This window comes from Orbicella franksi, chromosome 9 (genome assembly GCF_964199315.1).
Source record: "Orbicella franksi chromosome 9, jaOrbFran1.1, whole genome shotgun sequence".
Classification (NCBI taxonomy): domain Eukaryota; kingdom Metazoa; phylum Cnidaria; class Anthozoa; order Scleractinia; family Merulinidae; genus Orbicella; species Orbicella franksi.
In genome coordinates this window covers 6809900-6837298 of record NC_138153.1, presented here as the reverse complement: position 1 = coordinate 6837298, position 27399 = coordinate 6809900, and the positions used below count along the sequence as shown (strand labels likewise).

At 39.6% G+C, this 27399-nt stretch overlaps 1 protein-coding gene and 1 pseudogene across 1 annotated transcript; both read left to right on the top strand.

Annotated features, from left to right (window-relative positions):
- The first annotated feature begins 997 nt into the window (after positions 1–997).
- LOC145496860 (uncharacterized) lies at positions 998–5643 on the top strand. Its single transcript, XM_081476625.1, has 3 exons — positions 998–1989; positions 3161–3408; positions 3814–5643. The coding sequence occupies exons 1-3, from the start codon at positions 1842–1844 to the stop codon at positions 4171–4173; spliced, it is 756 nt and encodes a 251-aa protein (XP_081332751.1). The 5' UTR covers positions 998–1841; the 3' UTR covers positions 4174–5643.
- An 8437-nt stretch (positions 5644–14080) lies between these two features.
- On the top strand, positions 14081–17157 carry LOC145497122 (uncharacterized; annotated as a pseudogene).
- The last annotated feature ends 10242 nt before the right edge of the window (positions 17158–27399 follow it).

Genomic DNA, 27399 nt, shown 5'->3' with positions numbered 1-27399 from the left:
CATTTTAGGTGAGCAGTTGTATAGACCTTTTTCATAAATGGCTGCCAATTATAAATTATTTTGTAAGTATTAAAACTAACCTGACTAACCTCGTTTTTGAGTGGATAATTCAAACTAGTGAGGCTAATTTAAATGCAAACAAAAGAATTTTAAATTGGCAGCCATTTATGAAAAAGGTCTAGAGGGCAAACAAACTATTTTGAGAAGCTATAATATTTTGAACGAATTGAACATTCCCAGGGCCGGCTTTTCTGGCGGAGTGCTTTCATCTCCAGACTTAAATTATTGCTCGATTTTCTGAACAACTTAACTAAGAGGGGGTCTACCTTCATTACTAATTTAACATTTTCTTTCTCAAGAATCTTGTAATAACGAATGATAAAGAAATGTTTGCAAATTAAAGATTTAGGTGACCGTGAAGGCAGCGAAGGATATTTCAAGATGAGAAAATAGTATATTTTTACATACCCGAAGGAAAAACCAACCTTACTAAATTTTTTTGTCCCTTTTTAATTAAATCTCGATAATTGCAAACTGGTAAAATAAGCAAAGGAAGCAAATGTCTATCATAAACATTCATATGCAAATCAAAAACCTCTCCCCACCGTGTTTTTAACCAGCTTCGTACACTCAACCTCTCGTCTTCGTTCCGTCCTTGTTTTACCTCACAGAATCGACGATCCGTAAAGGAAGCTTCACAGTTTCACAACTGAACATTAGAAAGTCACATCAACTTCTTTCGTCAAGTTATATGAAAATTGATTTGGCTTGAAAGCAGGTGTGAGTTAACATTATTTTCCTTTTGGAAAAGAAGCTTCTATAAAGCCGGCTCATGAACACGAATAAAACGGGCTACCAGAGCGTAACACAGATGTAACTGGACCTAACTATGATTAGCTTCGCCTCCGCTTCTCTAGAAGCAATTCTTCTTCTTAGTGTCTCTGCAAACATGGTTCATGTTGATGGTACGACAAACTTGAAGCGAAATTCAGGGGACGGTCTCGCTTTCGCCAAATTTGCTGTGCACAAATTTCGATACCTGAACTTAACTACATTAATGTCTGCTTCTGTGAAAAAGCTTGGAGAGTGCGGTAAGCTTTGTGTTGACCATTCTTCGTGTTTCTCAACCAATCTGGCGGCGTTTTCTGATCAAGATGGATGGACTTTGTGTGAACTGTTGCCAAGCGATCGACACAATAACTCCGACAAGTTTCTTGAAAACGCGGTGTTTCATCACTTAAGCATAAAGGCAAGTAAGTTTTTGTTACATAGTAGTTGTTACACTGACGAAATAAATTGTTCTTGTTGCTGCTGTTGCTTGGGGCTTGTTGTGATTTTGCTGCTGCTGTTAAAGTGCGGCGTTTTTGTTTATAAATAAATTAAATTACAATATTTAGAGAGGTAGCCACATCAGTCTCAACTAGTTTTAACGCGGGTCCTCTCTCCTGGTCGAATTGGAATTTGGAGATGTTGGTTTTTGTGGAGGGAGGAAAACATTGAAAGCCCCGGAGCAAGGCGAGAACCAACAACAAACTCAACTCATATATGACACCGCCGGGCAGTTATCGAACCCGGGCAACATGCCTTGGTGGGAGGCGAGCGCTCTCACCACTGCACCGTCCCTGCTCCCCATAGTAAGGGAGCATTTCAGATAAATACAACAAGTCGTAATACGTTGCGTTGATTTTCCTCATTCCTGAAATTAAAGCTCTTCTTTCGCGTTAATTCCCTTCATTAGAAAGCTTTGTTTCCTTCTGATTCGCGTTAATTTAGGTCGCGTAAAGTTTCGAAACCTTAATTAACACTAGCGTAAATTCCCATAAAAACGTAACTCTAATGACATGAATTCTCTCCCCCACCCCCGGCAACAGAGTCCTTGCTCCAGCGCTCCTTGCTTGAACCGTGCAACATGTGTGGCCAAGTACGAAGATGGTGATTATCAGTGCGCATGCGCTGCAGGATTTGGTGGAAAGCACTGCGAAATACTAGGTAATTTATGTCATGATTTTTACATAATAATAAAAGGTCTGGATAGTAGCAGACATGTTAAAATTTTGAGAAACAACACAACGTTTTTTAAAAACATGTTTCAACAGAATCTTCTGTCATCTTCAGTTTGAATTGCAAAGTACAGCGTTGAATATATAGTGTACGAAAAATGCTAATTGACTATAAGAACAAAAGGAAACATGACAACGTAAAATATTACAAGGAAAGTATTAACATGATAAAGTTGATGATTTCGTGTAGGTTTTTCGCATTGAATGTAAATAGCTTCTTTTATCTTAAGCTGGAAGGTGGTGGAAGCGTGATCTAGGATACTGAAACAGTCATTAAAAAGCGTTGTGTTGTTTCTCAAAATAATAGTAAAAAAGTTTTATGGCCGGACATTTATCTCACAATGTGATCACTTGTGATGTCTCAGGGTGTAATCACGATGTGGTCGCTTTCGATCTACATTACTAGTGACCAAATTTCTATTATCATACTTTACCACGATGAACAGCCACATCCCAAGATAAACATATTGGAAAACACAATGAAAGAAGAACTTAAAGCCCTTAACATGTTGAAAAGTGGTTTGAATAAACAAAGTTAAAAATTATTTGCTCACACCGTACGAATACACGGATACACACCCCACGACTTAACTTTAAAGAACCCACACACTCATCGTCAAGAGCAGGGCACGACGTTCCCGGTGTTGTGGTCTGGTCTTTGCCCATTGTGCTGTTGAAATGCTCGGAGACATTAACTGTTAAAGCTACTCTACAATCCGAGGGTAAATAAAGTATACTACTACTACTACTACTACTAACGAGGTAAAAACCTGTTAGATTAAAATATAGTTCTGAGGTAGTTTGAAATTTTCTTCTCAAAAAGACTTCCTGTTAAACTAGTTTAACTAGTTTAGTTGGTGTGAATGGGGCATTAGTCTATTTTGGTCTGAGTATGAATAATTCTGAAAATGTTTGCTTACTTTAATTGTCGTCTATTTCCGTGATATTATAAAGTTAACAAATATTTGTGCATTTTACGCATGACTATAGATCACTCCTTGCTTTCTAGCCTGCGTTCTAGGGTAAATAGAATCCAATATTTGGAGATCAGGGGTCGAGGGATTGTTCAACATGTGTAAAATAATTTCCTGTGTAACCAGGTCCAGTCGTTGACTGTCAAGAGATCAAGAATCGGGGTATTTGTCAAGATGGAATGTATTGGTTGGACCCGGATGGAGGAAGCCATTCAAATGCATTCCAGGCCTACTGTGACATGACGTCATACAATGGAGGATGGACCATGTGTTACACTACTGATGAATATGTCAAACCCAAGACTGAAGTCACCTACAGCGCTCAGTTTCCTTATGGAAGTGACGGCTACAGGACCAACTGTAACAACATCCCGGTGAGTCGATTTCTAAGTCCTCTCTAGTACCAGTCCTCAGCCTCTCCCAGGCGGCGTCCAGTTAGTTGGGACGCAGCGCAAAAAAACAGCGCACGACAGAAAACTGGGTTGAAACGCGACGCGGATTAGGGTTGTGATTTACTTCATTTACAAAACTGTATATTTTAAAGTTAAATGTAAGAATATCACAAGTATGATGATTGACTATGCCTTGCTGCAGTGCTTTTTTGGGTTTACATTTTCAAGCTTTAATAATGACTGATCCACTTTTAAAATATCTAGATGGACTGGGGACGAGACTATCACGATCAATCGTGGACAGTTTCCCCAAAAACCTGACCTCAGTGATCCTCTCAACATTTAGGTTTTGTAGTCTTATTAGTTTTCCATTTTCGTTCATTCAAGTTCACAGAGATCATCTTCATCGATCACCAGACTGGAAACAAGGCCTACTTCAGGCGAAAATTCAGCCAGTCTATAACCGCCGCTGGGAACTATGGGAAGACCGCTAGTACCTATGGATTGTGGGACGGTGTAGATACAAGCAACAGTTATTCCTACCAGCTGCTGATCTGTGATCATTCTTTTCTCAGTGGCTTCTTCGTGTCTGGTTACACGAGTAATTGTTACAAGGTGTGTAACAATTGGTGTGGCGATACATCCTCGCCGTACTTCCGTACAGCCTCGAGTTACAGGGGCGTGGCATTCAACACCAATGGTCATAACCATATGAGTAACAGGCTCATTAGTGTGGGGCTGCGTTAGATTGCACTGAACTTTTTGGACTCGTTGTGTCGTTATTATTGAATGTGACGTTCAGCCATGGAAAGTTGTTCTTTAAGGAAAATATTACTTTTTATCCTACAATACCCTTAGATCAATCAGTGACATTATTCAGTGAAAGTATGCCAATAGATCCCATAGTCAAGTTAGGGGAATGAAATTTCATACAAGCGCGCACAGTACATAATTACCTTAACACACTTTAGCCAACTAACGAAACCTTCAACGTTGTTGTGAAAAGAAGCTCCTTTAATAAACAAATGTGTATTGTCTGTCGATATCTTATGGTCATTAGTCATTAGTCAAAGATAACAACAGGGGCGATGGTAAACTATTCATTCTTCTCATTTCTCAATTCAGTCTCTTCCTACTCAACACGATTGTGTGCTCCCAGTGATTCTAAGCCTTACGGAGCCTTACGTATTAGGATAGAAATTGTCCTACCCTACCCCCTAAAATGGGATGACAACATTGCGTGACGAACAAGAAACCGCTGCATGCAAGGATTCAAGCTATCAAACCATGTTGATCAAACGTAATAGTTTGGTGTAGTGCAAAGCAAGCAACTATCTACAAATGACTTGGCCGTTTTTGACTTATATGCAGTGGTGATCATATGTGTCGAAAGAGGGTCACAGATTCATGGTATTCGACCGTTAAATAAGTTGACAGTTGGCGATGTACAACGGACGTTATGTAAACAAAAGCAAACTTCTGCTTTATGTGCGACGAATGGTGAGAGAAACACGTCAAATCGGCTTTGGACCTGCCTTTTACAGCAAATGAGGTTAGAACATTTCGAAATTATCAGCTCTGTGTCTATTTCAACTTAACATAGGTCAAGTCATGTGGCGCATGCTAAAATATACGTCTAACCCGTAAATTGAAATTTGACGACGGATGGTCAAATGTTTGCATTTTTGACGTACTTTGAAAAGCTCTCGCGTCGCTCACAATCGTTTGCCCAAAGAAATTTTTACAGGAATCTGTAGACCATCCTTCTGCGATTCAACCACCAGAAGCTTGATCCATTTGAAGGTTTCGCACATGGTGAAAATTAATTATATTCACGGAGTACTTTTAAGTGAATGAAATACATGTCTTCGAAATTTAATTATTTTGCACCCAAAACGACAACGCAACATTCCCTAAAATCAACCCAGTACACATTTAAACATTGCACCAAAATATTTGAGTGTTTTAAAGACGGAAGAATGATGTGGTTTTGCATGCGAGGCTCTCAAACTTGCTTAATAAAATGGTGCGTCAAATGACGATTTTAACGGAATTTGGTAATTTGCATATTTCTTTGAAATAAAAGGATATTTTGCCAAAAAAACTATCCAGTAGTTTTTGTCATGCCCTAGCCTATCTACCATGAAAATATGAGCGAAATCGAATTTCCGACCCTTGCCGAGTTATTTTCCATTTTTATGGACAGGGACTCTTAAAAGCTTAGCTGCATCTCAGCTTGTTTACATCATGTCATTGTTGCCATCTTCGCAATCTTATCTGAAAGAGATAAATTAACTTCTGTACAATTTTCCGTGGGATGGGAGAGGGAATAAAATTAAAAGAAGCGTGATGTTAAACGAATACAAAGATGCTGGATTAAAAATGTTAGACATTCGATCCTTCACTCATGCTCTGAATTCAAAATGGGTAATGAAGTATCTGGATGACAACAATCACGCAAAATGGAAACTATTTTTTGACTTTTTTATTAAACAATATGACGATAAATTTCTTCTGACTGGTAATTTGAAGCAAGCTGATGTAGCTGGTTTGAACATTCAGGACTCTTTTACCAAGCAAGCAATCGAAATCTGGTCAAATTTAATTCATGAAGAAAACCCAACACACTTCGGCAATGCGCCAATTTGGTACAACTCCCTTATAAGAATTGAAAACCGGCCAATATTTTATTCTGATTGGTCTCGTGCGGGAGGTAATCAGGCCAAAGACTTGCTAGATCAAAAGTTTGACTTTTTAAAGTATAAGGATTTTAAATCTCGCTACAAAGTTAATACCACCTTTTTAAGGTACTATGGTGTAGTCTCCGCCCTGTTAAAATTAAAAAAGTCTTTTCAGGACCAGGCTATGTGAACTCTGAAGACCAACTTACTCGTAGTCAAAAGTTACTATTGTCCTCAAGCTTTTGCAATAAGGCGTATAAGTTAATTGTCAAAAGAATCACTTCATCGCCTGATAAAAGCCAGAGTAAATGGATAGCTGACTGCGAAAACTACGAAAACTTCATAGAATGGGATAAGTCATATATTTTGCCTTTCTATTGCACGAAAGAAACCAAACTTCAGACTTTCCAAGTTAAGCTTCTTCACAGAAAAATTGCAACGAATGATCATCTCTATAAAATAGGTTTCTCTTTAACAGACATATGTACTTTCTGTGAACAAAAAAGAGGAAGCCTGATTCATCTCCTCTGGGACTGGGAATTCGTTCAAACCTTTTGGCAAAACATCCAACACTGGTTGATACAGCATCAGATAAAGCCACAGAACGTTTCTTTGACCCTACAAATCTGCCTGGGACTAGTTGATAGTGCAGAGGATATACTTCTACACCATGTACTTCTAATTGGCAGATATCACATTTATTCATCGAAAATAAAGAATACTCTCCCGAATTTACAAGTATTTTCACAAACTTTCCTTAGGTGTCAGGAAATCGAAAAATGTTATGCTTATAAGACAAACACTGTCAAGAAATACAATTCGAAATGGAATCTATTCAAATGAACTGTGACTTCAATCCACTTCTTTTCTTTAGCAGCTCCCCTTTTTGCCTTTCAATTCTTTTTCTAATTTTACTCTTTATTTTTCCAAAACCTTACACCTGGACTGGCGGCCTCCTTAGTAGTTTGTTTTTGTGTGAGTGTGTCCTTGTTCCTTTTGCCTTTTCTCTGTTGTTTCTTATCTTGTACATGCTTTTTATAATGAGCATGCTTCCCCAAATCTAGACACAATATTTCAGATCAACTAGAAAGAAAATCATTAAGTCGTTAAAAAGTGTGCACCAGCATTATGTAACAGCGTGTGGTAGCTAGTAAAAAAAAAAAAAAAAAAAAAAAAAAATATATATATATATATATATATATATATATATTGTAATAAATAGCATTATTTTTTTTTCGTAGAAATATAAGTAATGTGAATCATTAAGTCGTTAAGAATTATACAAAAGTGTGCACCAGCATTATGTAACAGCGTGAGGTAACTAGTAAAGAAAAAACATTGTAATAAATACAGGCGCGGATCCATACCGGTTTCCACCGTTTTACGGAAATCGGTCAGAATTTTCATGATAAAAAAAAAATCAATAGATATGTATATATTTTTAATAAAAGTAAAGTGCAAGATAAATCTCGAAAATAGTTGTGACATTTATTTTTTATTTATTCTTTTTTGCCAGTTACCGGAAATAGACAAGGGTCATAGACACGTTCTGGCGGCCAAATTTTACAGCCGGGAAATCACTAGTCTCCCGACGCCGGTCACGCCATCACGTCATCGCCGCGGGCGTCTAGACCAAAATTAGATTTCCCCGGGCGATTTGTGCAATTCTGCTACTCGGTTAGCCTGTATGATCATTCAACGTCGTTGGACAACGACTTCAACAAGGGTGTGGAATACATAACAACGTCAAGATGTCACAAATTACTGACTACTTCAGGAAAAAAGGTTAGTTCGGGTCTTTGTTAATAATGGTTGGGCGTGGACAAATTGATTTTACTGAAAAGTTATTTTCGTTCGGTATGCACACGCCTGGCTGACGTGACACCCAGACGTGCTTGTCGGGACTGAAATTTGTCCTCTTTCTAATACTTGAACAAATGATTTATCTTTGCAGTGGAAACTCGTTCTGGCAATGGCTTTGAGGCGACTGAAAACATATTTCCGAAGCACGATGCTACAGACGAGATTGACAGGACTTGCCTTGCTGCACATTCATTACAACATGGACATTGACTTTGACGAAATAATTCGCAGATTTGCAAGGCTTCATCCAAGGAGAATGGAACTGGCAAATATATTGTCTGACTGACTCAAAAAGCCAGGAAATTAAAGGATATTTTAGGTAGTTAAAATTGAAAAAATTTCCCGGGGGAGCATGCCCCCGGCCCCCCTAGGGGCTTGCGCCTGATAAGGGTAGCAAGGCAAAAGTCCTTCGATAAAGTAAAAGAACAACGGAATCTGATAATAAAAGGAAAGTGTAGTTTGTGATTATTCGATCAGGTCTCTTCCTTTTCTTGGACCGGCGTAAAAATATTTCGATCTGTTTTGTGATTAAATATATATTTCGACTATATATAAAAAGTTGGAACCTCGGCTCCTGGCCTTGATTCAGTATAAGTTGACCTGGTTTATTGACAACTAGAACTGTAAGAAAACATCGTAAGATAATTCCCCTCGCCAGAAGTTTACCATCCGCATATTTGTCATTCGCAATTTTCCATCCGCAATGTTTCATCCTCATTTTTCCATTTTCAGTCCATGTGCACTTTTCCATCCTCATTTTTCCATGCGCATTTTTCCATCCTCATTTTTCCATGTGCCTTTTTCCATCCGCATTTTGTCATCCGCATATCCGTCATCCGCCATCTGCCAGACCCCTGAGTGACGATTAAAATCGCCGGTACTCGAAGTCCAGCGGTCAATCTACAAAATTCAAAATGGCGGACGAGTACTGAGTAGAAATTTCTGTATGGGTAATATTTAGAGTTTTTTGTTGTAAAACTACCTTCACTTCACTTCACTTAGCTTCTTTGTGCCTCGTGGCACATAAGGCCTCCACAGAATGCCTCCAATTTTCTCTGTTGGCTGCAGCAGCTCTTGCCTCATCCCATGTACGCCATCCTGCGCTGTTCCTCTCTCTCTCAACTGTTCTTCGCCAGGTGGTCTTAGGCCTTCCTCTCTTCCTTTTTCCTTCAGGTGTCCATGATAGGGCTATGTTGGTATGGCTGTTTCTGTTTTGTCGTAAGACATGCCCTATCATCTTCCATCTTCTCCTCTTAACCTCTTCACTAAGGAACTTCGTCTCTGCCTTCTCAAGGAGCTCTCTAGTGGTAACGTGATCTTGCCATTTTATTTTGAGAATCCTCCTGAGGCATTTGTTGTGAAACACATCTATTCGTTGGTCATCTCCCATGTTCATCTTCCATGTCTCACATCCATACAGTAGCACCGGTACAACTAAGGTTTTAAACAGTCTAAGCTTGGTCCTCTTCATGATGTTCCTTGAGTTCCATATTCTTTTGAGTCTGGCAAATGTCCCTCTCGCCTTGGACAGCCTGTTTTTCAGATCTTTCATTCCTCCTCCCTCCTTACAAATGGTAGCCCCCAGATAATTAAACTCCTCAATTTCGCCGATATCTTGCCCATCTACTGCAACCTTCTCCTGACTCTTCCCGTTGATCCTCATCACCTTTGTCTTTCCTTTGTTGATTTTCAGCCCGACCCGTCTTGCTTCCTCATTCATTTTAGTAGTCTTGTTCTGTATATGCTGTTTAGTAAAACTACCTTCGTGCTAGGCATATTTAGGAGATATGTTTAACAGGACTGGCAGAGAACTTTACTTCTGTCGATATGAACACAGTTCTCCTGTAAGATCATCTCTGAAATGGGAGGAAACACAGTTCAATGGAGTGGAAGTGAATTTGAGTCAGCGTGAAGACAACCCTAACCTTGATGAGTTTTCTACGAGGTTAAAAGGTAAGTTCACGTTCTGTAAAAGAACAAAACTTGCAATAAACTTAAGATACACGGCATTCCGTAGAGCCATGTTGTGCCAGCCATTCTCTTTAATCTCATGCTGCTATGGTTCTTTGTCACATAACAAATTAAAAATAAATATTTTTTTTAGGTGTCACGGTATTTAGCACTGCTGTGCTAATTAGAGATACTATATATGAAGAAGGAAATATTGTTAATAATACTGTTCAAAAACTTTTTAAAAGCCATGCTGGTTGGAGGCTGACCAGTGAGCTATTGACAGGACACCGAGGAAATCCCTCCAGAGGGGCGGATTTGAACCTGAGACCTCCACATAACAAATTCGGCACCCTAACCACTGGGCCATGTCACCTTCTTCACGTGTAACTATCAATTATATAAGAATCAAATTCACTGGTTTGTAAAGTAGTTCTGAAGACTCTCTGAAGATCCATTGATTTCAAGTCTACTACACCTGCTGGTCTATACAAAAGTGGGATGGCCTGGCAGGATGGGAGATGGGTGACATGAAGAAATGCAAAATTAGGTGTTTTAGTTTTTAATGTTGTTTTATAGTGGCAATATTAACTTGGATTATATTGCATACTTATGAAGCGCCATATTGGACAATATTGTTATTCAAGTTATATTATTTTTAATAAATATATTGGGCTATGACAAATACATGAAAGGCTATTACAAATATATGAAAGGCTATGACAAATATATTAACGACTGTTACAAATATATTAAGGACTACCTCGAAAAAATATTTACGGCTATGACGAATATATTAACGCCTATCTAAATGAAGTTACTGCTATTGTGCCACTGTATTAATGGCCAGTGGAGTCAACTAGACAAAATGGCGGCGGAGGTGGACGATTTAGAGGCCTTTTTTTCTTCACTCGATTCCTTCGCTTTTTCGTCAAGCTCAGCGAAATCTACACAGTGATAATCTCAATGTTTTAGAGTATTTTGAGCGCAGGTTAGATGATCACGCCCACGTCATTAGATCCGTTATTCTACAATGCGAACAACAGAGCGCAAGCGAAGACTAAATTCAGCTGTTGGATTTGGTCCATGAAGAAGTCAACGGTTTAAATGATCAGGTCCAAGACTTGTGTAATACACGGAGAAACTTTGCTTCGGAAATGGGATTCTCGTGTCCAGTGGAAGTCTACAGGGCCAGGCAGGCCAAGATTTCACATTCCCGAAGAGGTAATCAGAGGATTACATGATGTTCATGGCGTTTGGATAGAAGTGGCCAAAGAAGCACGTGTTTCTTACAAAACAATTCTACGAAGGCGACATCAGTATTCCATGGCAGTTAGTAACACAACTGGTTCAAGAATCACTTACTCTGATATTTCAGATGCAAGACTTTGTGAAATTATTGGTGAAGTGCTTCAAGTATTGCCAAATGCAGGCGAAACGTACGTAATTGGGTCATTACGAAGTAGGGGAATGTGTGTTCAGAGGTGGCGTATACGGGAAGCGATTTTTACCGTGGACCCAGGTAGCCGTGCTCTCAGACGATGTCAGGCAGTTGTAAGGCGAACATACAATGTTCCCTGCCCAAATGCACTTTGGTAAGATAAATTCAAATTCTTTAATAATTATCCAGATCCTGGAGATAACCCTGGATAGCCAACCGTAAAATTTACGGTGCAACGGTTTGTAAATAAATTACTCTTTGGCATTTCATGCTGTAAATGCGTTCAGTTAAGTGGGAATCTCCACTACTGTAGAACCTTTTAAAGCCCCCCCACCCGCTGTCGTGTCAATGTCATTGCTCTCAACAACTCTCATAGGATCGTGCAGTCAGATGTTCTTGATGCAAGCATAAGTGACCACAGCGTTGTTTTTTGTACCATCAAAGGGGGTGTCAAAAAACTACCGCCCAGGGTGTTCGAGTATCGCTGTTTCAAAAACTATGATAAAGATACATTTCTGAAAGACTTAAATTACGTTCCATGGTCTATTATTGAGAGCACAAATGACGTTAATGATGCCTTACACCTTTGGGAGAGCCTTTTCAAAAGCGTTGCCGACGATCATGCTCCGATGAAGACAAAACGAGTTAAGGGAAAACAGTCTCCTTGGATTACGAAAAAGCTTTTAGAGATACGGCGTGATCGTGATTACCATAAAAAGAAGGCGCGAATTTTAAATTCCAAGTACAACTGGCAAATGTACCGAAAGCTGAAAAACTGTGCAAATCGAGAGGAGAGAAGGCTTAAATCGGAATATTATTGCCGTTTAATAGAGGATGCTAAAGGTGAAAGTTGCAGGATGTGGAAAGCGATCAAAGAAACTCTTCCATCTAATCGCTGTGAAATTAACGCAATCTTTTCTGATGGGAAATTGCAAACTGATCCTACAAGCATTGCCGAAACTTTGAATAATCATTTCTCAAGCATTGGCAAGAAGCTTGCCAAAGCCTTTAGCGGTGCTTTGCCGGATCAGTGCTTTGCATGCAGCTCAAATTTTTCTCTCCAGCACGGAACAATATCCTTTGTTGAAGAGCAGTTGAGTCAGCTGAAGATCAATAAGGCCATTGGACTGGATAACATCAGTGCTCGCCTGCTCAGAGATTCAGCAAGTGTACTCGCTCGTTCACTACGATATATCATAAACCTGTCCCTGGAAAGTGGCCGATTCCCATCTTCATGGAAATGTGCTAAAGTAACTGCGCTCTTTAAGCAAGGTGACAGAAGTGACAAAGATAACTACCGCCCGATTTCTATCCTTCCCACCGTCAGTAAAGTGATCGAGAGAGCTGTACATTCTCAACTTAATGGCTACCTTGCTTCCAATAACCTTCTTTTCGTTAACCAATTTGGTTTCAGACGTGGAAGATCTACCAGTCTAGCTTTAACTCAGTTTACCGATGGGGTACTAGGAAATTTGGACGAAGGATTAGTTAACGGTGTAGTGTTCATCGATTTAAAGAAAGCGTTTGATACGGTGGACCATGGCATTATGTTAAAGAAGCTTAAAGCCATAGGAGTAACCAGCACTGACCTTGCATGGTTTGACTCTTATCTTTCATCTCGTTGTCAGAAAACGGTCATTGGTCAGGTTTCGTCTTCGACTAGGAGAGTGACGGTTGGTGTTCCCCAAGGGTCAATCCTCGGCCCATTATTGTTTACCATCTACATCAATGATCTGCCCAACGCCCTTAAGAACAGCAGCGTTACCTTGTTCGCTGATGATACTGCTCTATACTGCTCTTCAGAATCAGCTTATAGATTACAGACCACACTGAATCGTGAGTTGGACAGACTAGCACAATGGCTTTTCGAGCATAAACTGACTGTAAATGTCTCGAAATCTAAATTTATGCTCATCGGTGGCAATAAGAAGCTGAATTCATTTAATGATGTCACTTTGTCAATCATGGATAGGAAGTTGGATAGAGTGAGTTCTTATCAGTATCTGGGCGTCATCATAAATGAGAATCTGACTTGGTCAGACCATGTAGAACACCTCTGTACCAAAGTGTCGCAAAGATTGGGTTTATTACGAAGAATTAAGTGTTTTCTTCCGAGGAACATCAGGGAACTTTTTGTTAAGACGACCATAATACCGTTATTAGACTATGCGGATGTTACATGGGGAGACAAAAACAATGTAATCCTGATGAATAAAATCCAAATACTGCAAAACACAGCTGCGAGGATTGTTCTTGACAAGCCAATACATTCATCTGCTACAGAGGCACTCGTACAGCTCGGCTGGGAGAACATGAAGAGAAGAAGAAGTTTTCATCGCATGATTTTAATTTTTAAGGCCTTAAATGGTTTAATTGACTGGGATTTTAATTTTTGTAGTTTTAAAGATATTCATAGGTATAATACGACAAGTAAAGACAACATTTGTAAGCCTCAATCCCGTCGCTCCTGGGGACAAAAGCGTTTTATTTACAATGCTGTTAATGAATGGAACACTTTACCCGATGAAGTTAGGAACAGTATCAGTATTTTTAATTTTAAAAGTCAAATTAGGGGTATTTCTTAATTTTTAATTATCATATATATATTTTTTTTTTACTGTTTTCTATATTTCTATTAGTACAATGGTTAAATGTTACTATTATTTTTAATCTACTATTTCTTTAGCTTTTGCGATTTTATTTTTGCAGGGAAATCCCAGGAGGCGCAGAGTTAATGAAGCAGATAGAGCAGAACGATCTAGACAATGTGAGTGTACCGGGGTGTCTGCCAGAGCACAATGTTGTTGATAAGCCATCAATGATCACTTGGGGCACACGGAGTGATGGCAGTCTCATTGTTATACCAACCTCCATCATAACAGATGCTTACAATGAGATTGTTACATGGAGAAAGAATGTTTTTCTGGTGCCATATGGTAAAACCGGAAAGGAATTTATTGATCAGGTTACATCGCACATTAATGACTGGAATAGCAACTCTGATCAACAGCACATATCCTTGAAAGCAGCCTTTGTCCTTTTGGCTGTTGCACTTCAAAAGCCAAGCCCGAAATCTAAGACAAAAGACCATCAGGATTTCTTATCTAAGCGCCTTGCGCTCTGGAAGGAAGGGGAAATCAGCAAGTTGCTACGCGAAGGTAGAATGCTTCAGGGGCGTATTGGAAAGCTTAAGTCATTTGATCAACCGGAAAAATCCAAGATATTTGCTAAGCTTGTGCTCGAAGGACAAATCAATTCAGCGCTGCGTTTCCTTAGCGAAACATCAACAGGGGGCGTGCTGGAGCTAACGGATGACGTCATGGCCCAGTTGAAAGAGAAACATCCAAACCCACAACCAACAACGTTGGGCTCACTTCTCTTCGGGCCGATTAATGATGATATCCCTGAATCGGTGTACTCAGAGATAAATGGTGAGATGATAAGGGAGGCTGCGTTAAGAACAAAGGGATCAGGGGGACCATGCGGGGTTGACGCTAATGGTTTTAGAAGAATGATGGCTTGCAAATCCTTTAAACAGTCGTCTACAAAATTTTGCGAGGCAATAGCCACAATGACAAGGACTCTATGTACAACTTATATCGACCCTGCAACCATAGAGCCACTGGTGGCAAGCCGATTGATTCCCCTGGATAAAGGTGAAGGTGCAGTGAGGCCTATAGGGGTCGGCGAGGTGATACGAAGGATTATTGGAAAGTGTGTAATGAACGTTTCTAAGGGAGACGTGGTTGAGGCGAGTGGTGCACTCCAGCTATGCGCAGGTCAAAAGTCCGGCAGCGAGGCTGCTATACATGCTATGCATGCCATATTTGAAGCAGATGACACGGACGCGGTACTGCTCATCGATGCTTCTAATGCATTCAATGCACTTAACAGAGCAACTTCACTACATAATATCCGGGTTCTCTGCCCTGTAATTGCAGCATATGTCATCAATACTTACAGGAAGTCGGCACGCTTGTTTATTACCGGCGGCAAAGAGATCATTTCAGCTGAAGGAACAACACAGGGTGACCCACTTGCTATGGCCCTCTACGCCTTAAGTGTGCAGCCGCTGATCACAAGCCTGCAGGCGGCGTCCAGTATTAAACAGTGCTGGTTTGCTGACGATGCCTGTGGAGCTGGCTCTGTACTGGAAATCAAGAAATGGTGGGATGTCCTCAACAACCTTGGCCCAGTCTTTGGCTATTTTCCCAACGCCAAGAAATGTTGGATTATCTCAAAGCCAGATAAAGAGGCAAGCGTGAAAGAAGTGTTCAAGGACACGGCTGTCAATGTGACGGTAGAGGGACAAAAACATCTGGGTGCGGTGATAGGTTCACGGGAATATCTAGAGGAATACGTTAGCGAGAAGGTGACCAACTGGGTCAGCGAGATTACCAAGCTGGCAGAGTTTGCTCTTTCTCAGCCTCAAGCGTGTTATGCTGCTTACACCTTTGGCCTCAAGCACCGATGGACCTATTTTTTGAGAACTTTGCCTGATATTCAAGAATTATTGGAGCCTTTGGAGATCTAAGATCTAAGATATCTAAGGTGCTCATCCCTGCAATTACGGAGCATAGGTGCACTCGGCTGGACAGGGACATTCTAGCACTGCCAGTCCGTCTAGGGGGGCTTGGCATGACAAACCCGTGTCTTGACGCAAATCTTGAGCAATCTTCCTCCGTCAAAGTTACCATCCCGCTGGTCCAACAGATCGTGGCTCAATCCCATCAGATGCCGGATGATTCTTTGGTCAAGCCACTACAACAGGCAATGAGGAGTGAGAGAGCAACGGTGCTCCAAGACAGGGCAGAGCATATCAGAGGGGTAGCCCCACAGAAAGTCCAACGGGCACTTGACCTTGCTGTGGAAAAAGGGTCATCTGTTTGGCTGACGGTACTCCCCCTTCGCGAAATGGGTTTCAATCTAAATAAGAGAGAGTTCCGCGATGCAATCAAACTGCGCTACGATTGGCCGGTCGATGATATCCCCTCCACCTGTGTATGCGGTGATGCTTTTACAGTGGACCACGCAATGATATGCAAGAGAGGTGGGTTCGTTACCCAACGTCACAATGAGCTGAGGGACTTAGAAGCCGAACTCCTGAATATGGTTTGTACCGATGTTGAGATTGAGCCTGTCCTGCAAGACATCTCGGGTGAACAGCTGGGAAGAGGTTCTAATCGAGCTCCAGATGCGAGATTAGATATTCATGCGCGCGGGTTCTGGGAGAACCAACGATCAGCATTCTTTGACGTGAGGGTTTGTCACCCTAATGCTGATTCGTATAGGGACCTAGAGCTCCAACAGATATACCGCAATCATGAGAACGAGAAGAAGCGTCTTTACGCGAGGCGGGTTTTGGATATCGAACAAGGAACTTTTACACCCCTTATTTTCACGTCAACAGGCGGCAAGGGAAACGAGTGCCTGCAATACCATTCCAGACTGGCGCAGCTGATCTCCATCAAGAAAGGAGAACATTATGCTAAAACAATCTCCTGGATAAGAGTAAGGACATCCTTCGCTTTACTAAGATCCGCACTAATCTGCCTAAGAGGTTCAAGAGCTAGAAGGAAAGCCTTTTGTGACTTTAAGAACATTGATATTGACGTTGAAACCCAGGAGGGAGCCATTATGTAAACACTGTTGAAATAGGTTTTAATAGTTTATTTCTTTTATTTACTTTTACCTCGTAATATACCGATATTGACGTTGAAACCCAGGAGGGAGCCATTATGTAAACACTGTTGAAATAGGTTTTAATAGTTTATTTCTTTTACTTACTTTTACCTTGTATATACCTTATTTAAAAAAAAAAAAAAAGTAGTAGTAGTAGTAGTATTAGCATTAGTTGTAGTAACCATGATATCATGACATATATGATATGACGATGATGATAATAAATTATTATTATTATTATTTTGATATTATTATTACTATTGTAATTACCGAAAACTTAAGGAACAACAGAATTTCTGAATTTTACCAGACACATGTAAGATTCAAGTTTGTATGGAAAAGTGCTCAATAAAGTTTGCTATTATTATTATTAATATTAAAAAAAAATTATTATTATTATTATTATTATTATTATTATTATTATCATGTATTAAGCACCTTAGGGTTTTTTTGCTCTGATTCTGGTTTAGTTTCTCACTGAAAAACAATTATGTCAATTTTAGTGTCTCATCATTGTGCAAGTTGATATGCAACTCTGGTATGCAGTCAAACCTCTATAATGTTGCCAAATTTGCCACTCTCAGGGAAATGGCGAGTGGCTGCTTAAATAGAGGTTGGCCACTTAACAGGGGTTGGACATAAATTAGCACAAGGTGTGGTTAAAACTTCATTTTTTTTTTTAATATGGACAAGTTTGGTGTCTTGTGAGCAATGCTGCACTTTTATTAAAGCCTATCAGAAGAAGGATTTGATCTCAAATTAACAATGGACTACTGTCTGCAGGGACAAAAATTTAAAGCTGTTCACCCAAATTAGTACTTTGAATATTTTAACCGATCAGGTTAATTGCTTGGTGTCCTTGGTCGACTTTGTGAGCATGGAAACACCAGTTTTAATGTTTTTATCAGTTGTCACGTTCTATTTCGGACTCTTTATCTATCATCCCATCTTGTAAAAGAAAGCCAAGCTACGTGTATTAAATTTTGGTGGCTGCTAAATAGAAGTATAGACAATAGAAAACCCTCATCAGGAAGACCAAAAGGTGGCTGCTTAATAGGGGTTCTATTATACAGTATTTTACTGACAATAATTTCAGGGGTTTGATGACTGGTCGTTTAATAAGGGGTGGCCACTTAATTGAGGTTTTGACTGAATTCTTAAGAATAGTTTCATCCTTGGGAATTGGGAGTGGGAGAGGCTTGTTCTAAAGGTGGGGAGTAGGGAAGCAGTGAGCCTCTTATGGCTTTTACTAAATTTTTATTTTTCTTTCCAGGCCGTCTTTATCTAGTACATGATACTGTGTAAGTGGCTGATAACATGGTGAATTTAAGCACATCCTGAAATTTCAACCTGGCAGGAGGGGATTTTGGTCAAGCTTCCAAAACATATCTTCTTGAAATGAAATTGGCGATTTCAGGGAACAGGTTTCAATCTGGCTGAAAATTCCAGTCCAGTTTCAGAAACCAAGACAATCAGGGTGAAAAAGACATTGTTATCAGGCAAAGGTGAAGTCTGTATGAACCTAGTGGCCCATCAGGCTGGGGCTTATCTCCAGTTTCTGAAGCATGAAGGGACTAGGAGTATTTCTACTCCCTGGTGGAGCTAGCCCATCGAAGGTGGGGCATGTCTAGTGATTGTGTTTTTAACAGTCGCGTTTCTTCTGATTGGTTTTAATAAAAGTGCAGCATTGCTCACAAGACACCAAACTTGTCCATATTAAAAAAAATTTAAGTTTTAACCACACCTTGTGCTAATTTATGTCCAACCCCTGTTAAGTGGCCAACCTCTATTTAAGCAGCCACTCGCCATTTCCCTGAGAGTGGCAAATTTGGCAACATTATAGAGGTTTGACTGCATACCAGAGTTGCATATCAACTTGCACAATGATGAGGTTAAAGATATTGAAGAAGACTGTTGGTCACAACACTAAAATTGACATAATGGTTTTTCAGTGAGAAACTAAACCAGAATCAGAGCAAAACAACCCTAAGGTGCTTAATACATAAGAGCAATGTCATTGACATGACAGGGGGTGGGGGGCTTTAAAAGGTTCTACAGTAGTGGAGATTCCCACTTAATTAAATGCAATTGCAGCATGAAATGCCAAAGTGTAATTTATTTACAAACCGTTGCACCGTAAATTTTACGGTTGGCTATCCAGGGTTATCTCCAGGATCTGGATAATTATTAAAGAATTGAATTTATCTTACCAAAGTGCATTTGGGCAGGGAACATTGTATGTTCGCCTTACAACTGCCTGACATCGCCTGAGAGCACGGCTACCTGGGTCCACGGTAAAAATCGCTTCCCGTATACGCCACCTCTGAACACACATTCCCCTACTTCGTAATGACCCAATTACGCACGTTTCGCCTGCATTTGGCATTACTTGAAGTACTTCACCAATAATTTCACAAAGTCTTGTATCTGAAATATCAGAGTAAGTGATTCTTGGACCAGTTGTGTTACTAACTGCCATGGAATACTGATGTCGCCTTCGTAGAATTGTTTTGTAAGAAACACGTGCTTCTTTGGCCACTTCTATCCAAACGCCATGAACATCATGTAATCCTCTGATTACCTCTTCGGGAATGTGAAATCTTGGCCTGCCTGGCCCTGTAGACTGTTCCACTGGACACGAGAATCCCATTTCCGAAGCAAAGTTTCTCCGTGTATTACACAAATCTTGGACCTGATCATTTAAACCGTTGACTTCTTCATGGACCAAATCCAACAGCTGAATTTAGTCTTCGCTTGCGCTCTGTTGTTCGCATTGTAGAATAACGGATCTAATGACGCGGGCGTGATCATCTAACCTGCGCTCAAAATACTCTACAACATTGAGATTATCACTGTGTAGATTTCGCTGAGCTTGACGAAAAAGCGAAGGAATCGAGTGAAGAAAAAAAGGCCTCTAAATCGTCCACCTCCGCCGCCATTTTGTCTAGTTGACTCCACTGGCCATTAATACAGTGGGCACAATAGCAGTAACTTCATTTAGATAGGCGTTAATATATTCGTCATAGCCGTAAATATTTTTTCGAGGTAGTCCTTAATATATTTGTAACAGTCGTTAATATATTTGTCACAGCCGGTAATATATTTGCAATAGCCTTTCATATATTTGTCATAGCCTTTCATATATTTGTTACAGCCGTTAATATATTTGTCATAGCCTTTCATGTATTTGTCATAGCCCAATATAGTTATTAAAAATAATATAACTTGAATAACAATATTGTCCACTATGGCGCTTCATACATACTACATGTCATTCAGATAGTATTCTACACTGGAAAAGGGTTAAAAAAAAATCGGTGTGGATGAAAGTACCAATTGCTCAGAGCTACCTGATACCTGTGGCATTCAATCATGGCTTCAGTTACCATCATGCTGTTGGTGACTATGCCATGCTGTTAAAATGGCTTCCAGGGAGGCAAAGTAAAGTACCACCTTATGCTAAACACCAAGTTGGAGTTTCAGGTAACTGTAATCAAAATTGCATTTTTCATTGAGAAAATTATGGGTTTAGCAAGTAGTCTGTCCATTCGTGTTTTTTCTTTTTTTGTTCACTTATGCCCATTATGCCGGCTGGCATGTAGGGCAGCAACAACTATGGCGACAGATTGGGGACAAAACCGATCATTAAATTTCGTGTCGAAGCTTCTTAATCCCATGGAAAATTTCTCTTCGCGTCGTGGTGTTCCACTCTTCGTGTCCAGAGGGCTGGAAGTCCTTCCCATAATGCAGCGCATCAAAGTTTGCGCGAGCTTTAAAAGTGTAAACATAACATTTTTTGTAGTCGGGGTCGCTCGCCGGTTTTCTCTTGACTGCTGCAGTGTACATGGTTATAATTCGTTGTTGTGTACTCAGGTTTTTGCCTATCACTTGTTCATGTTAAAAGGACAATGTAAGGTAAGATTTTAATGCTTGTTTATGTTTCTTCCAATCTTTTATCTTTGTCGGAAAAGTTCCCAATTTCTGCGCTTCGGCAAAATGGCTGTCATCCCCCAAAATGCCATATAAATCACGAGTGAGTGTCAAGTTATTCTCTGCGTGATGTGCAAAAGATCCTAAAAATCGCTGCTTCAATGTATCGAAGATATGAAAGTTGATTCATCGCGAATTACATGTAACTTCACTGTTTGATGCGTAAAAAAAACACGCACCGAGTCGAGTGTCTTTTCACTGGGTTCCTTTCGCCAAGTAGAAAAATGAAGAAGAAATCGTGCGAGCGTAAATATACTTTGGTGCTTGTTGCATGAGTTTTAAAGTTAGCTTTGGCATATAATATGCGAAAATCCAACTACACTTTCTTTAATGAAATGGGAAATGCTATTTAAGATGTTATTATGTTAGACATTACTATGGTTTTTCCTATTTTTGTCCGCCGGTATAACATTTCACTCACTCCCGCAAGATGGCCGCTTTCCCTGAAAAGTGACATGTAAACAATGACTTGCAGCCGAAATCAAGTTGGAGTTATTTGGCAACAACTAATAAAAATCAATTCTCCGATGTTTGATGTCCCTCAAATGTCAATGAGCTTAAATTAACTTCAAGTCTATAAGCCCAAATTAAAGCACTCAATTTCTGATCTACTGATTACATTTGCTGCAATTGTTGCAAAAAAAAAAAATGTCAAATGTTGTTGTTTATAGTGGTCAATGCGCTTAGCTACACCTAGCTATTTCACAGGCATGCCACTTTAAATGAAGGAAACAAATATATCAGCTAAACGTAATAGGCTTAAAAATCCCAACCGGGGGGAGGCAGACCAGTTGGCTATTTACAAGCATGACCGAGGAGTTGAACTAGGGTCTACCAAGAAACAACTCCAGCTAAGTGGTCAGAGCGGGGCTTGAACCCGCCCCCCCGGATTTCAAGTCCGGCACCCTAACCACTCGGCCACGCTGCCTCCGCAAACATTGAATGCATGGCCATATCACGCGATCACGAAAACACTCTCTCCGTAGACCATAATTCTAAAGGGAGAAAGGTCATATGAGACCACCTGTAAATGTGTCTTCCATCAGAAAGTTTCTGAATATATGCAATTTTTGAATGCTCAACATGTATATACGTAACAACCAGTAATCACAGATTATGCTCCAAGGATAGATCGAATTTCTGCAGTTATTGTAAAAAACGTTTTCGAAACCTGTCTCAAAACACATATTTCAATTTGTATTTTTCTATAGACGTTTGTGCGGCCGTTGACAACTTACGCTGAAAAATCAACTTTTTAATTCGACGGCTTTCCAACAGAATTTTAGTGTATGCAATCTCTCTTGATTTCCACAGTTACTAAATGGTGCATCCGTCATTACTGATTTGCGTACCAATATTTTTGCCAGACCAGTCATTTGGTATTAATTCATTTCAACTGAGATCAATAAAGGGAACTTGACCAAATACACTTTATTTTAGTAGATTTTAATGTCTCTCAGTAATGGTAATTGCCTGAGAATTGTAAGTGTTTCTCGCTAAAGTTGTGAAAATACCGACAACACGAATTCACATGCAGGGTTGCCAAAGGGGTTGTCTGGAAAACCCGAGTAGCGAATAGTCGCGAATAGCGAATAGTGCGAACAGTACGAATAGTCTCGAATAGTGCGAATAGTGGCGAACAGTCTCGAATAGTGGCGAACAGTCGCGAATAGTGGCGGATAGTGGACAAATAGTGGCAAATAGTGGGGAATTTGGTACCCAATTTTCCCGCTAAAAAGCATAGATGCTTATCAGTTCAAAAGGTGTTTCTAAACGTAATTTCTTCTGTTTTCACCGCTGCAAAAGCGTAGATACGTCTTTATTAGGTTATCCTTGTGTTTTCTGTTTTCTTACTGTCAGCCCTAGCCTAAGTCCTGAGAAGAAAAGGTAATAAATTCACTGAAATTCTCATGCTTGTTTGGATACTTAATTAACGCAAGATGTTGCTTAGATGTTGTTGTTTTTATAACCGGTTATCAGAGCAGCTCGTTTGTGTCTTTTCAGTTGATAAACTAATCACAGAGCACTTACCTCACATTCGTATTCTATTATGTTTTTTTTTTTCACGTGATCAGTTTCAACGAACCCAGATCAGTGCTGACCTAAATCGGTGACTATTGACGACTATTCGCCTCTATTCGCTATTTGCTATTCGAGTTTTTTTAGACACCCTGCTAAAGGTCGGGAAATGGTCAGGAAAAAGACATTTTCCCCATGAAAAAGGATTTGTTAAAAACTTGTCAGTCAATGAATGGGTGGAAAGGAGGGCTACCCCCTGAGGGCAAGCTAGAAACCGTTACTATATCTGTTATTTATTTGGTTAGAGAAATTTTATTTTTATCACAGTAGGAATTAGCAAGGAGTGACAGGCCTACACAACTTCTAACAATGGAAACTTTTGTACCATGTAATATATGACCCCTTTATAGTTTTGCTCTTACGAGTATGTCTTTTAGGGATTTACCTCTTTTATACGATATTAGTGGTGGCTCCTTGCTAATTCCTAAAGGGGTCATATATTACATGGTACAAAAGTTTCCACTGTTAGAAGTTGTGCAGGCCTGTCACTCCTTGCTAATTCCTACTAAGGGAAAGTCAGAGAAAAGCATTGTTCTGGACCTCTAGTTTTGTCTCTGACTCAAATCCTTGCATTGTGGGTAACAAATCATGTTTGGAATTCAAGACAAAATTGATGTTAAATACATTTATCAGAATTATTTTTGATATGTTTATATTTTTCGCTTTTACACAATTTTACAGTCCCAGTGTTGTCACCAAATAGTCCGAGCACGCCTTCCGTGCCTATCTTGGTGAATACCTCACACCTTCAGTTTTCAGGGCTTGGCTCTGTAAAATGCCAACACAACTGAGAATAAGACACGTTGTGCATTTAAAATGCGGTGATGAATTTCAAGCTCCCGAAGACACATGTTCAGTCTTTCCTTGGGGTTTTTAGTGACATCACAGAGGACTTCAAGAGTCAACTTCTTGAAAACTATTCAACAAATTTCATTTGAAATACCTGTACTTGTTTAGAAGAAAATAACTGGCGACTGAGTGCGTGCCTTATTTGATATTTTTTAAATTGATATCATTGTATGCTCTATTGTTTGACGCACAGAAATCTCAATGAAATATTCTAATGCAGCAAACACTTTTCTAGTAGGTGGAATGAATTTTAATCGTGTACGTAAGGAGGTCTCAAAGGACATCCCGTTCATTTTGGTGTCAGAAACCGTCGTGTCATGTGAACGTGAACCAGCATCTTCGTCGATGTACGAACTCCCCTTCGCAGATAAGTATACGTTTTCGTTTTCTCTTTTCATGTCTTTTTCATGTTCAGCTTTTCGCTTCGTTTCGCTACGCCTGTGCTTTCTCGCAGTTTAGTGGTTTAGTACAACTATTTCGTTGAGTAATTTTTTACGTCCACACAGTGAAAAAATTGTTGAATACTGGGAGGGTGTGAAACTTTCGGAATAAAGAATTACTAAGTTCGTGTAGACAAACACATCGGAATAGCAGGTTTGAAAGTTTCTTATTGAATACCACATTTCAGAAATAAGTTAATTTACTAGCTCTCTCGTTCGTCGTTTTTGTACCTGTTTTATGTTGTCCACGGCGCGTCTGAATTGCAGGTCACATTCCACAGGTCAGAGCACAGGTCACTGTGCTACAGATAAATAAGCAGCACCAAGATTCAGTCTCTTAGCCCTAATTAAACCTAGCACTCTGCGAAAATGTTGATTTAGATCGAGGGGAAACTTTTGGCATAGTTATTCATCAGTAGAGTAGGGATTTCTACTCTTGACCTGTGGAATGTGACTTGTGTTTTAGACCCGGCTTGTTGTCCATTGCTCTGATGCTCTGAGTTGCTAAGGGTATGAAGATCTGACTAACTTAATATCAACAGTTTTAAAGTTACGTCAATAATATTTCCTGAGCATTTAAATCATTTGATTATGCAGGAACAGTTTGTCTCAATACAATCGCTGAGCTAACTGCTCGTGAAGGTTTTAATTGGGATTTAATTTAGTCAGTTTTACTTTGGGAGGGATTTTGTTGAGTTGTTATACAGCCATCTTTTTCCTTTACTTCAGGAGTGATTTCTGATACATTTTCGGGTAAGTAATATCAAAATATTGCGTTAGAATTTCAGACATAAAGGCAGATTTGTGTTGTAATTGTCTTTGTGGTTATTGTTCATTTATCTTCATGTTTTCATAATGGTTTACATTTTCGTGAAATCAGAAATTACTTGACGAATAGCACCAATTTTGAACAAACTTGCTTTGAATTCTGGCGAGAACATTAAAACTACCTCACTTCAAATAAAATAATTCTAGGAGAACATTAAGAAATTTGTTAATGCAGGCGATATGGACAGATGTTACGTTATATGGCCGGTTTCTAACTACCGACCAGATTGACCTACTGAATATATTTTTTGACAGTTTTCTCTCTCCTTCTGGCACCAGACGAACAGAGGGGTATCCGAAGGAAATGTAACCATTATGAGCAGCCGTGTTCAGCTTTGGAGCTCCGTTCTCTCCTTATCAGCCTCTTGATGTTGCGATCAACCCCAATTTCAGGTAAATTCTAGGTTTTGTTTTATCTTTATTTTACACGTATCATCTGACCTTGTTGCAAAGTCTGATTTAAAAGTTATAACTAAGATAGCTATGACGATAAATGCATTGTTATGGTTCAGTTTGACCCTTGCTACAATTTTGTAACTTTTTTGTTCTAGTGTATGATAAAAATCTTTTTGGATTGCAGGTTGTAGTTCTTGGGCTCTAGCGTAACCTGGAAGTTGACTATAGGAAATGACTGATTTCAGATAAGTACATCGTAGTTTTGTTATTTGTTCGTCGTTTTCCTGGTAAACGATTTAATTCAGAGCAAGATTGATCGAAATACAATATACCACCAGAATCCCAGACCTGACACGTTTGTACGCAGTAAATTTTCTAAGCGAAAAGAAAGCCAGTCATCACTATAAAATGCATTTCTCTAGTCTCTTGCAATTGATTTCAGGCTAGCGAATACAATGTAATATGCCTGAAAATAGCAACATCGCACAACTGCAAGACTGTTCTATTGAACAAAAGGAGATTTACTTCATTTACTGACATTTCCTCTCTTTTTTCCAAGGTTGAACACAGAGTACACGTGCATTGAAAGAAAAAGCGGCCATTTTGGATTGTGGTGTTTTACCCTTCGCTTCGATGCAAGCAGACGACATCTGAAAGATCTTATAGTCAGATAAGCTTGTTGTCATTTAATTATTACTTGGCTTCACACTAGAAGCTAAGTTAGTTTCAAGAAAGCAGTTGACTCAAGTGCACTTGAAAATCTCAAGTCGCACTTTAGAAAATTTGGCATCACACCTGATGACAAAGTATATTACTTGAGCATTTTCGCAGAAAAATAACTCATACATATTACAAATGCGATTGTTCGGCAGTAAAATCGTGAAGAAATGCATATCGTTGCTTTGTTGCTAAAGAGAAACACAGCAATAGCAGCAAAACAAAGGAACAAACGACATATTTCTGTATTTCTCTAGAGTGGCTCAACAACGCGGTTTTCGGCAAAGAAACTGCTGTAGGGCTTTAGCTAACCTAGGAAATGTGTTTCCGTGTGACTCGTCCAATGTTCAACAGAGTTGTGCGATTGCAAAGAAATGACCTGGTTGAAACTTGAAACAGCAGCTGGTTTGTAATTTGCAGAAGAGCATTTTCTGTGTCGGATGATATGAAAACCTATGGTTAAGGCTGTCTATGAAAATGAAATTCAAGCAAGTTGTTTACTAGTATCGGTTCGTTCATTAGAACTGTAGCAACGCTGCACACCGCCTTCAGTTGGCTTCCATTTCCTATTGGTCAAGTGTGCTCTCAAGTGTGGTGTAGACCATACTTGGCGGCGTACTTCGGCTTCTTTGAACTACGAACGTTTCCATGGTCACTAAGTTAAGTCCAAGAAAGCACATTTTACCCCTTCACAATCAAAGTAGGTTCCAAGTGCACTTAGATTATACTTACAAGCTCTAGTGTGAAGCCAAGTACTTTCTTAACTATTCTGCCTTATACCATTTACAGTATCAGTCCATGAAAGAAAATAATTAATTTCTTTCAGATCATGTTGAATACATCCTGAGGGAAATAACCTAATGAACTGTCATCCTGTAGCAAAAAATAATAATTTTATACTGCTTTGTGCGCTTTCAAACGCTGCCTGAATAGCATTTATGCTTTAAATGTCTCTATAAACCGCTGGCTCCGCATTGTTTTTGACCAAATTCCTAAACCTGACGCAATTTAAGTCAGTATATCAAAGCTTCCTCTTTTCTTTTTCATGAAGGTTTTA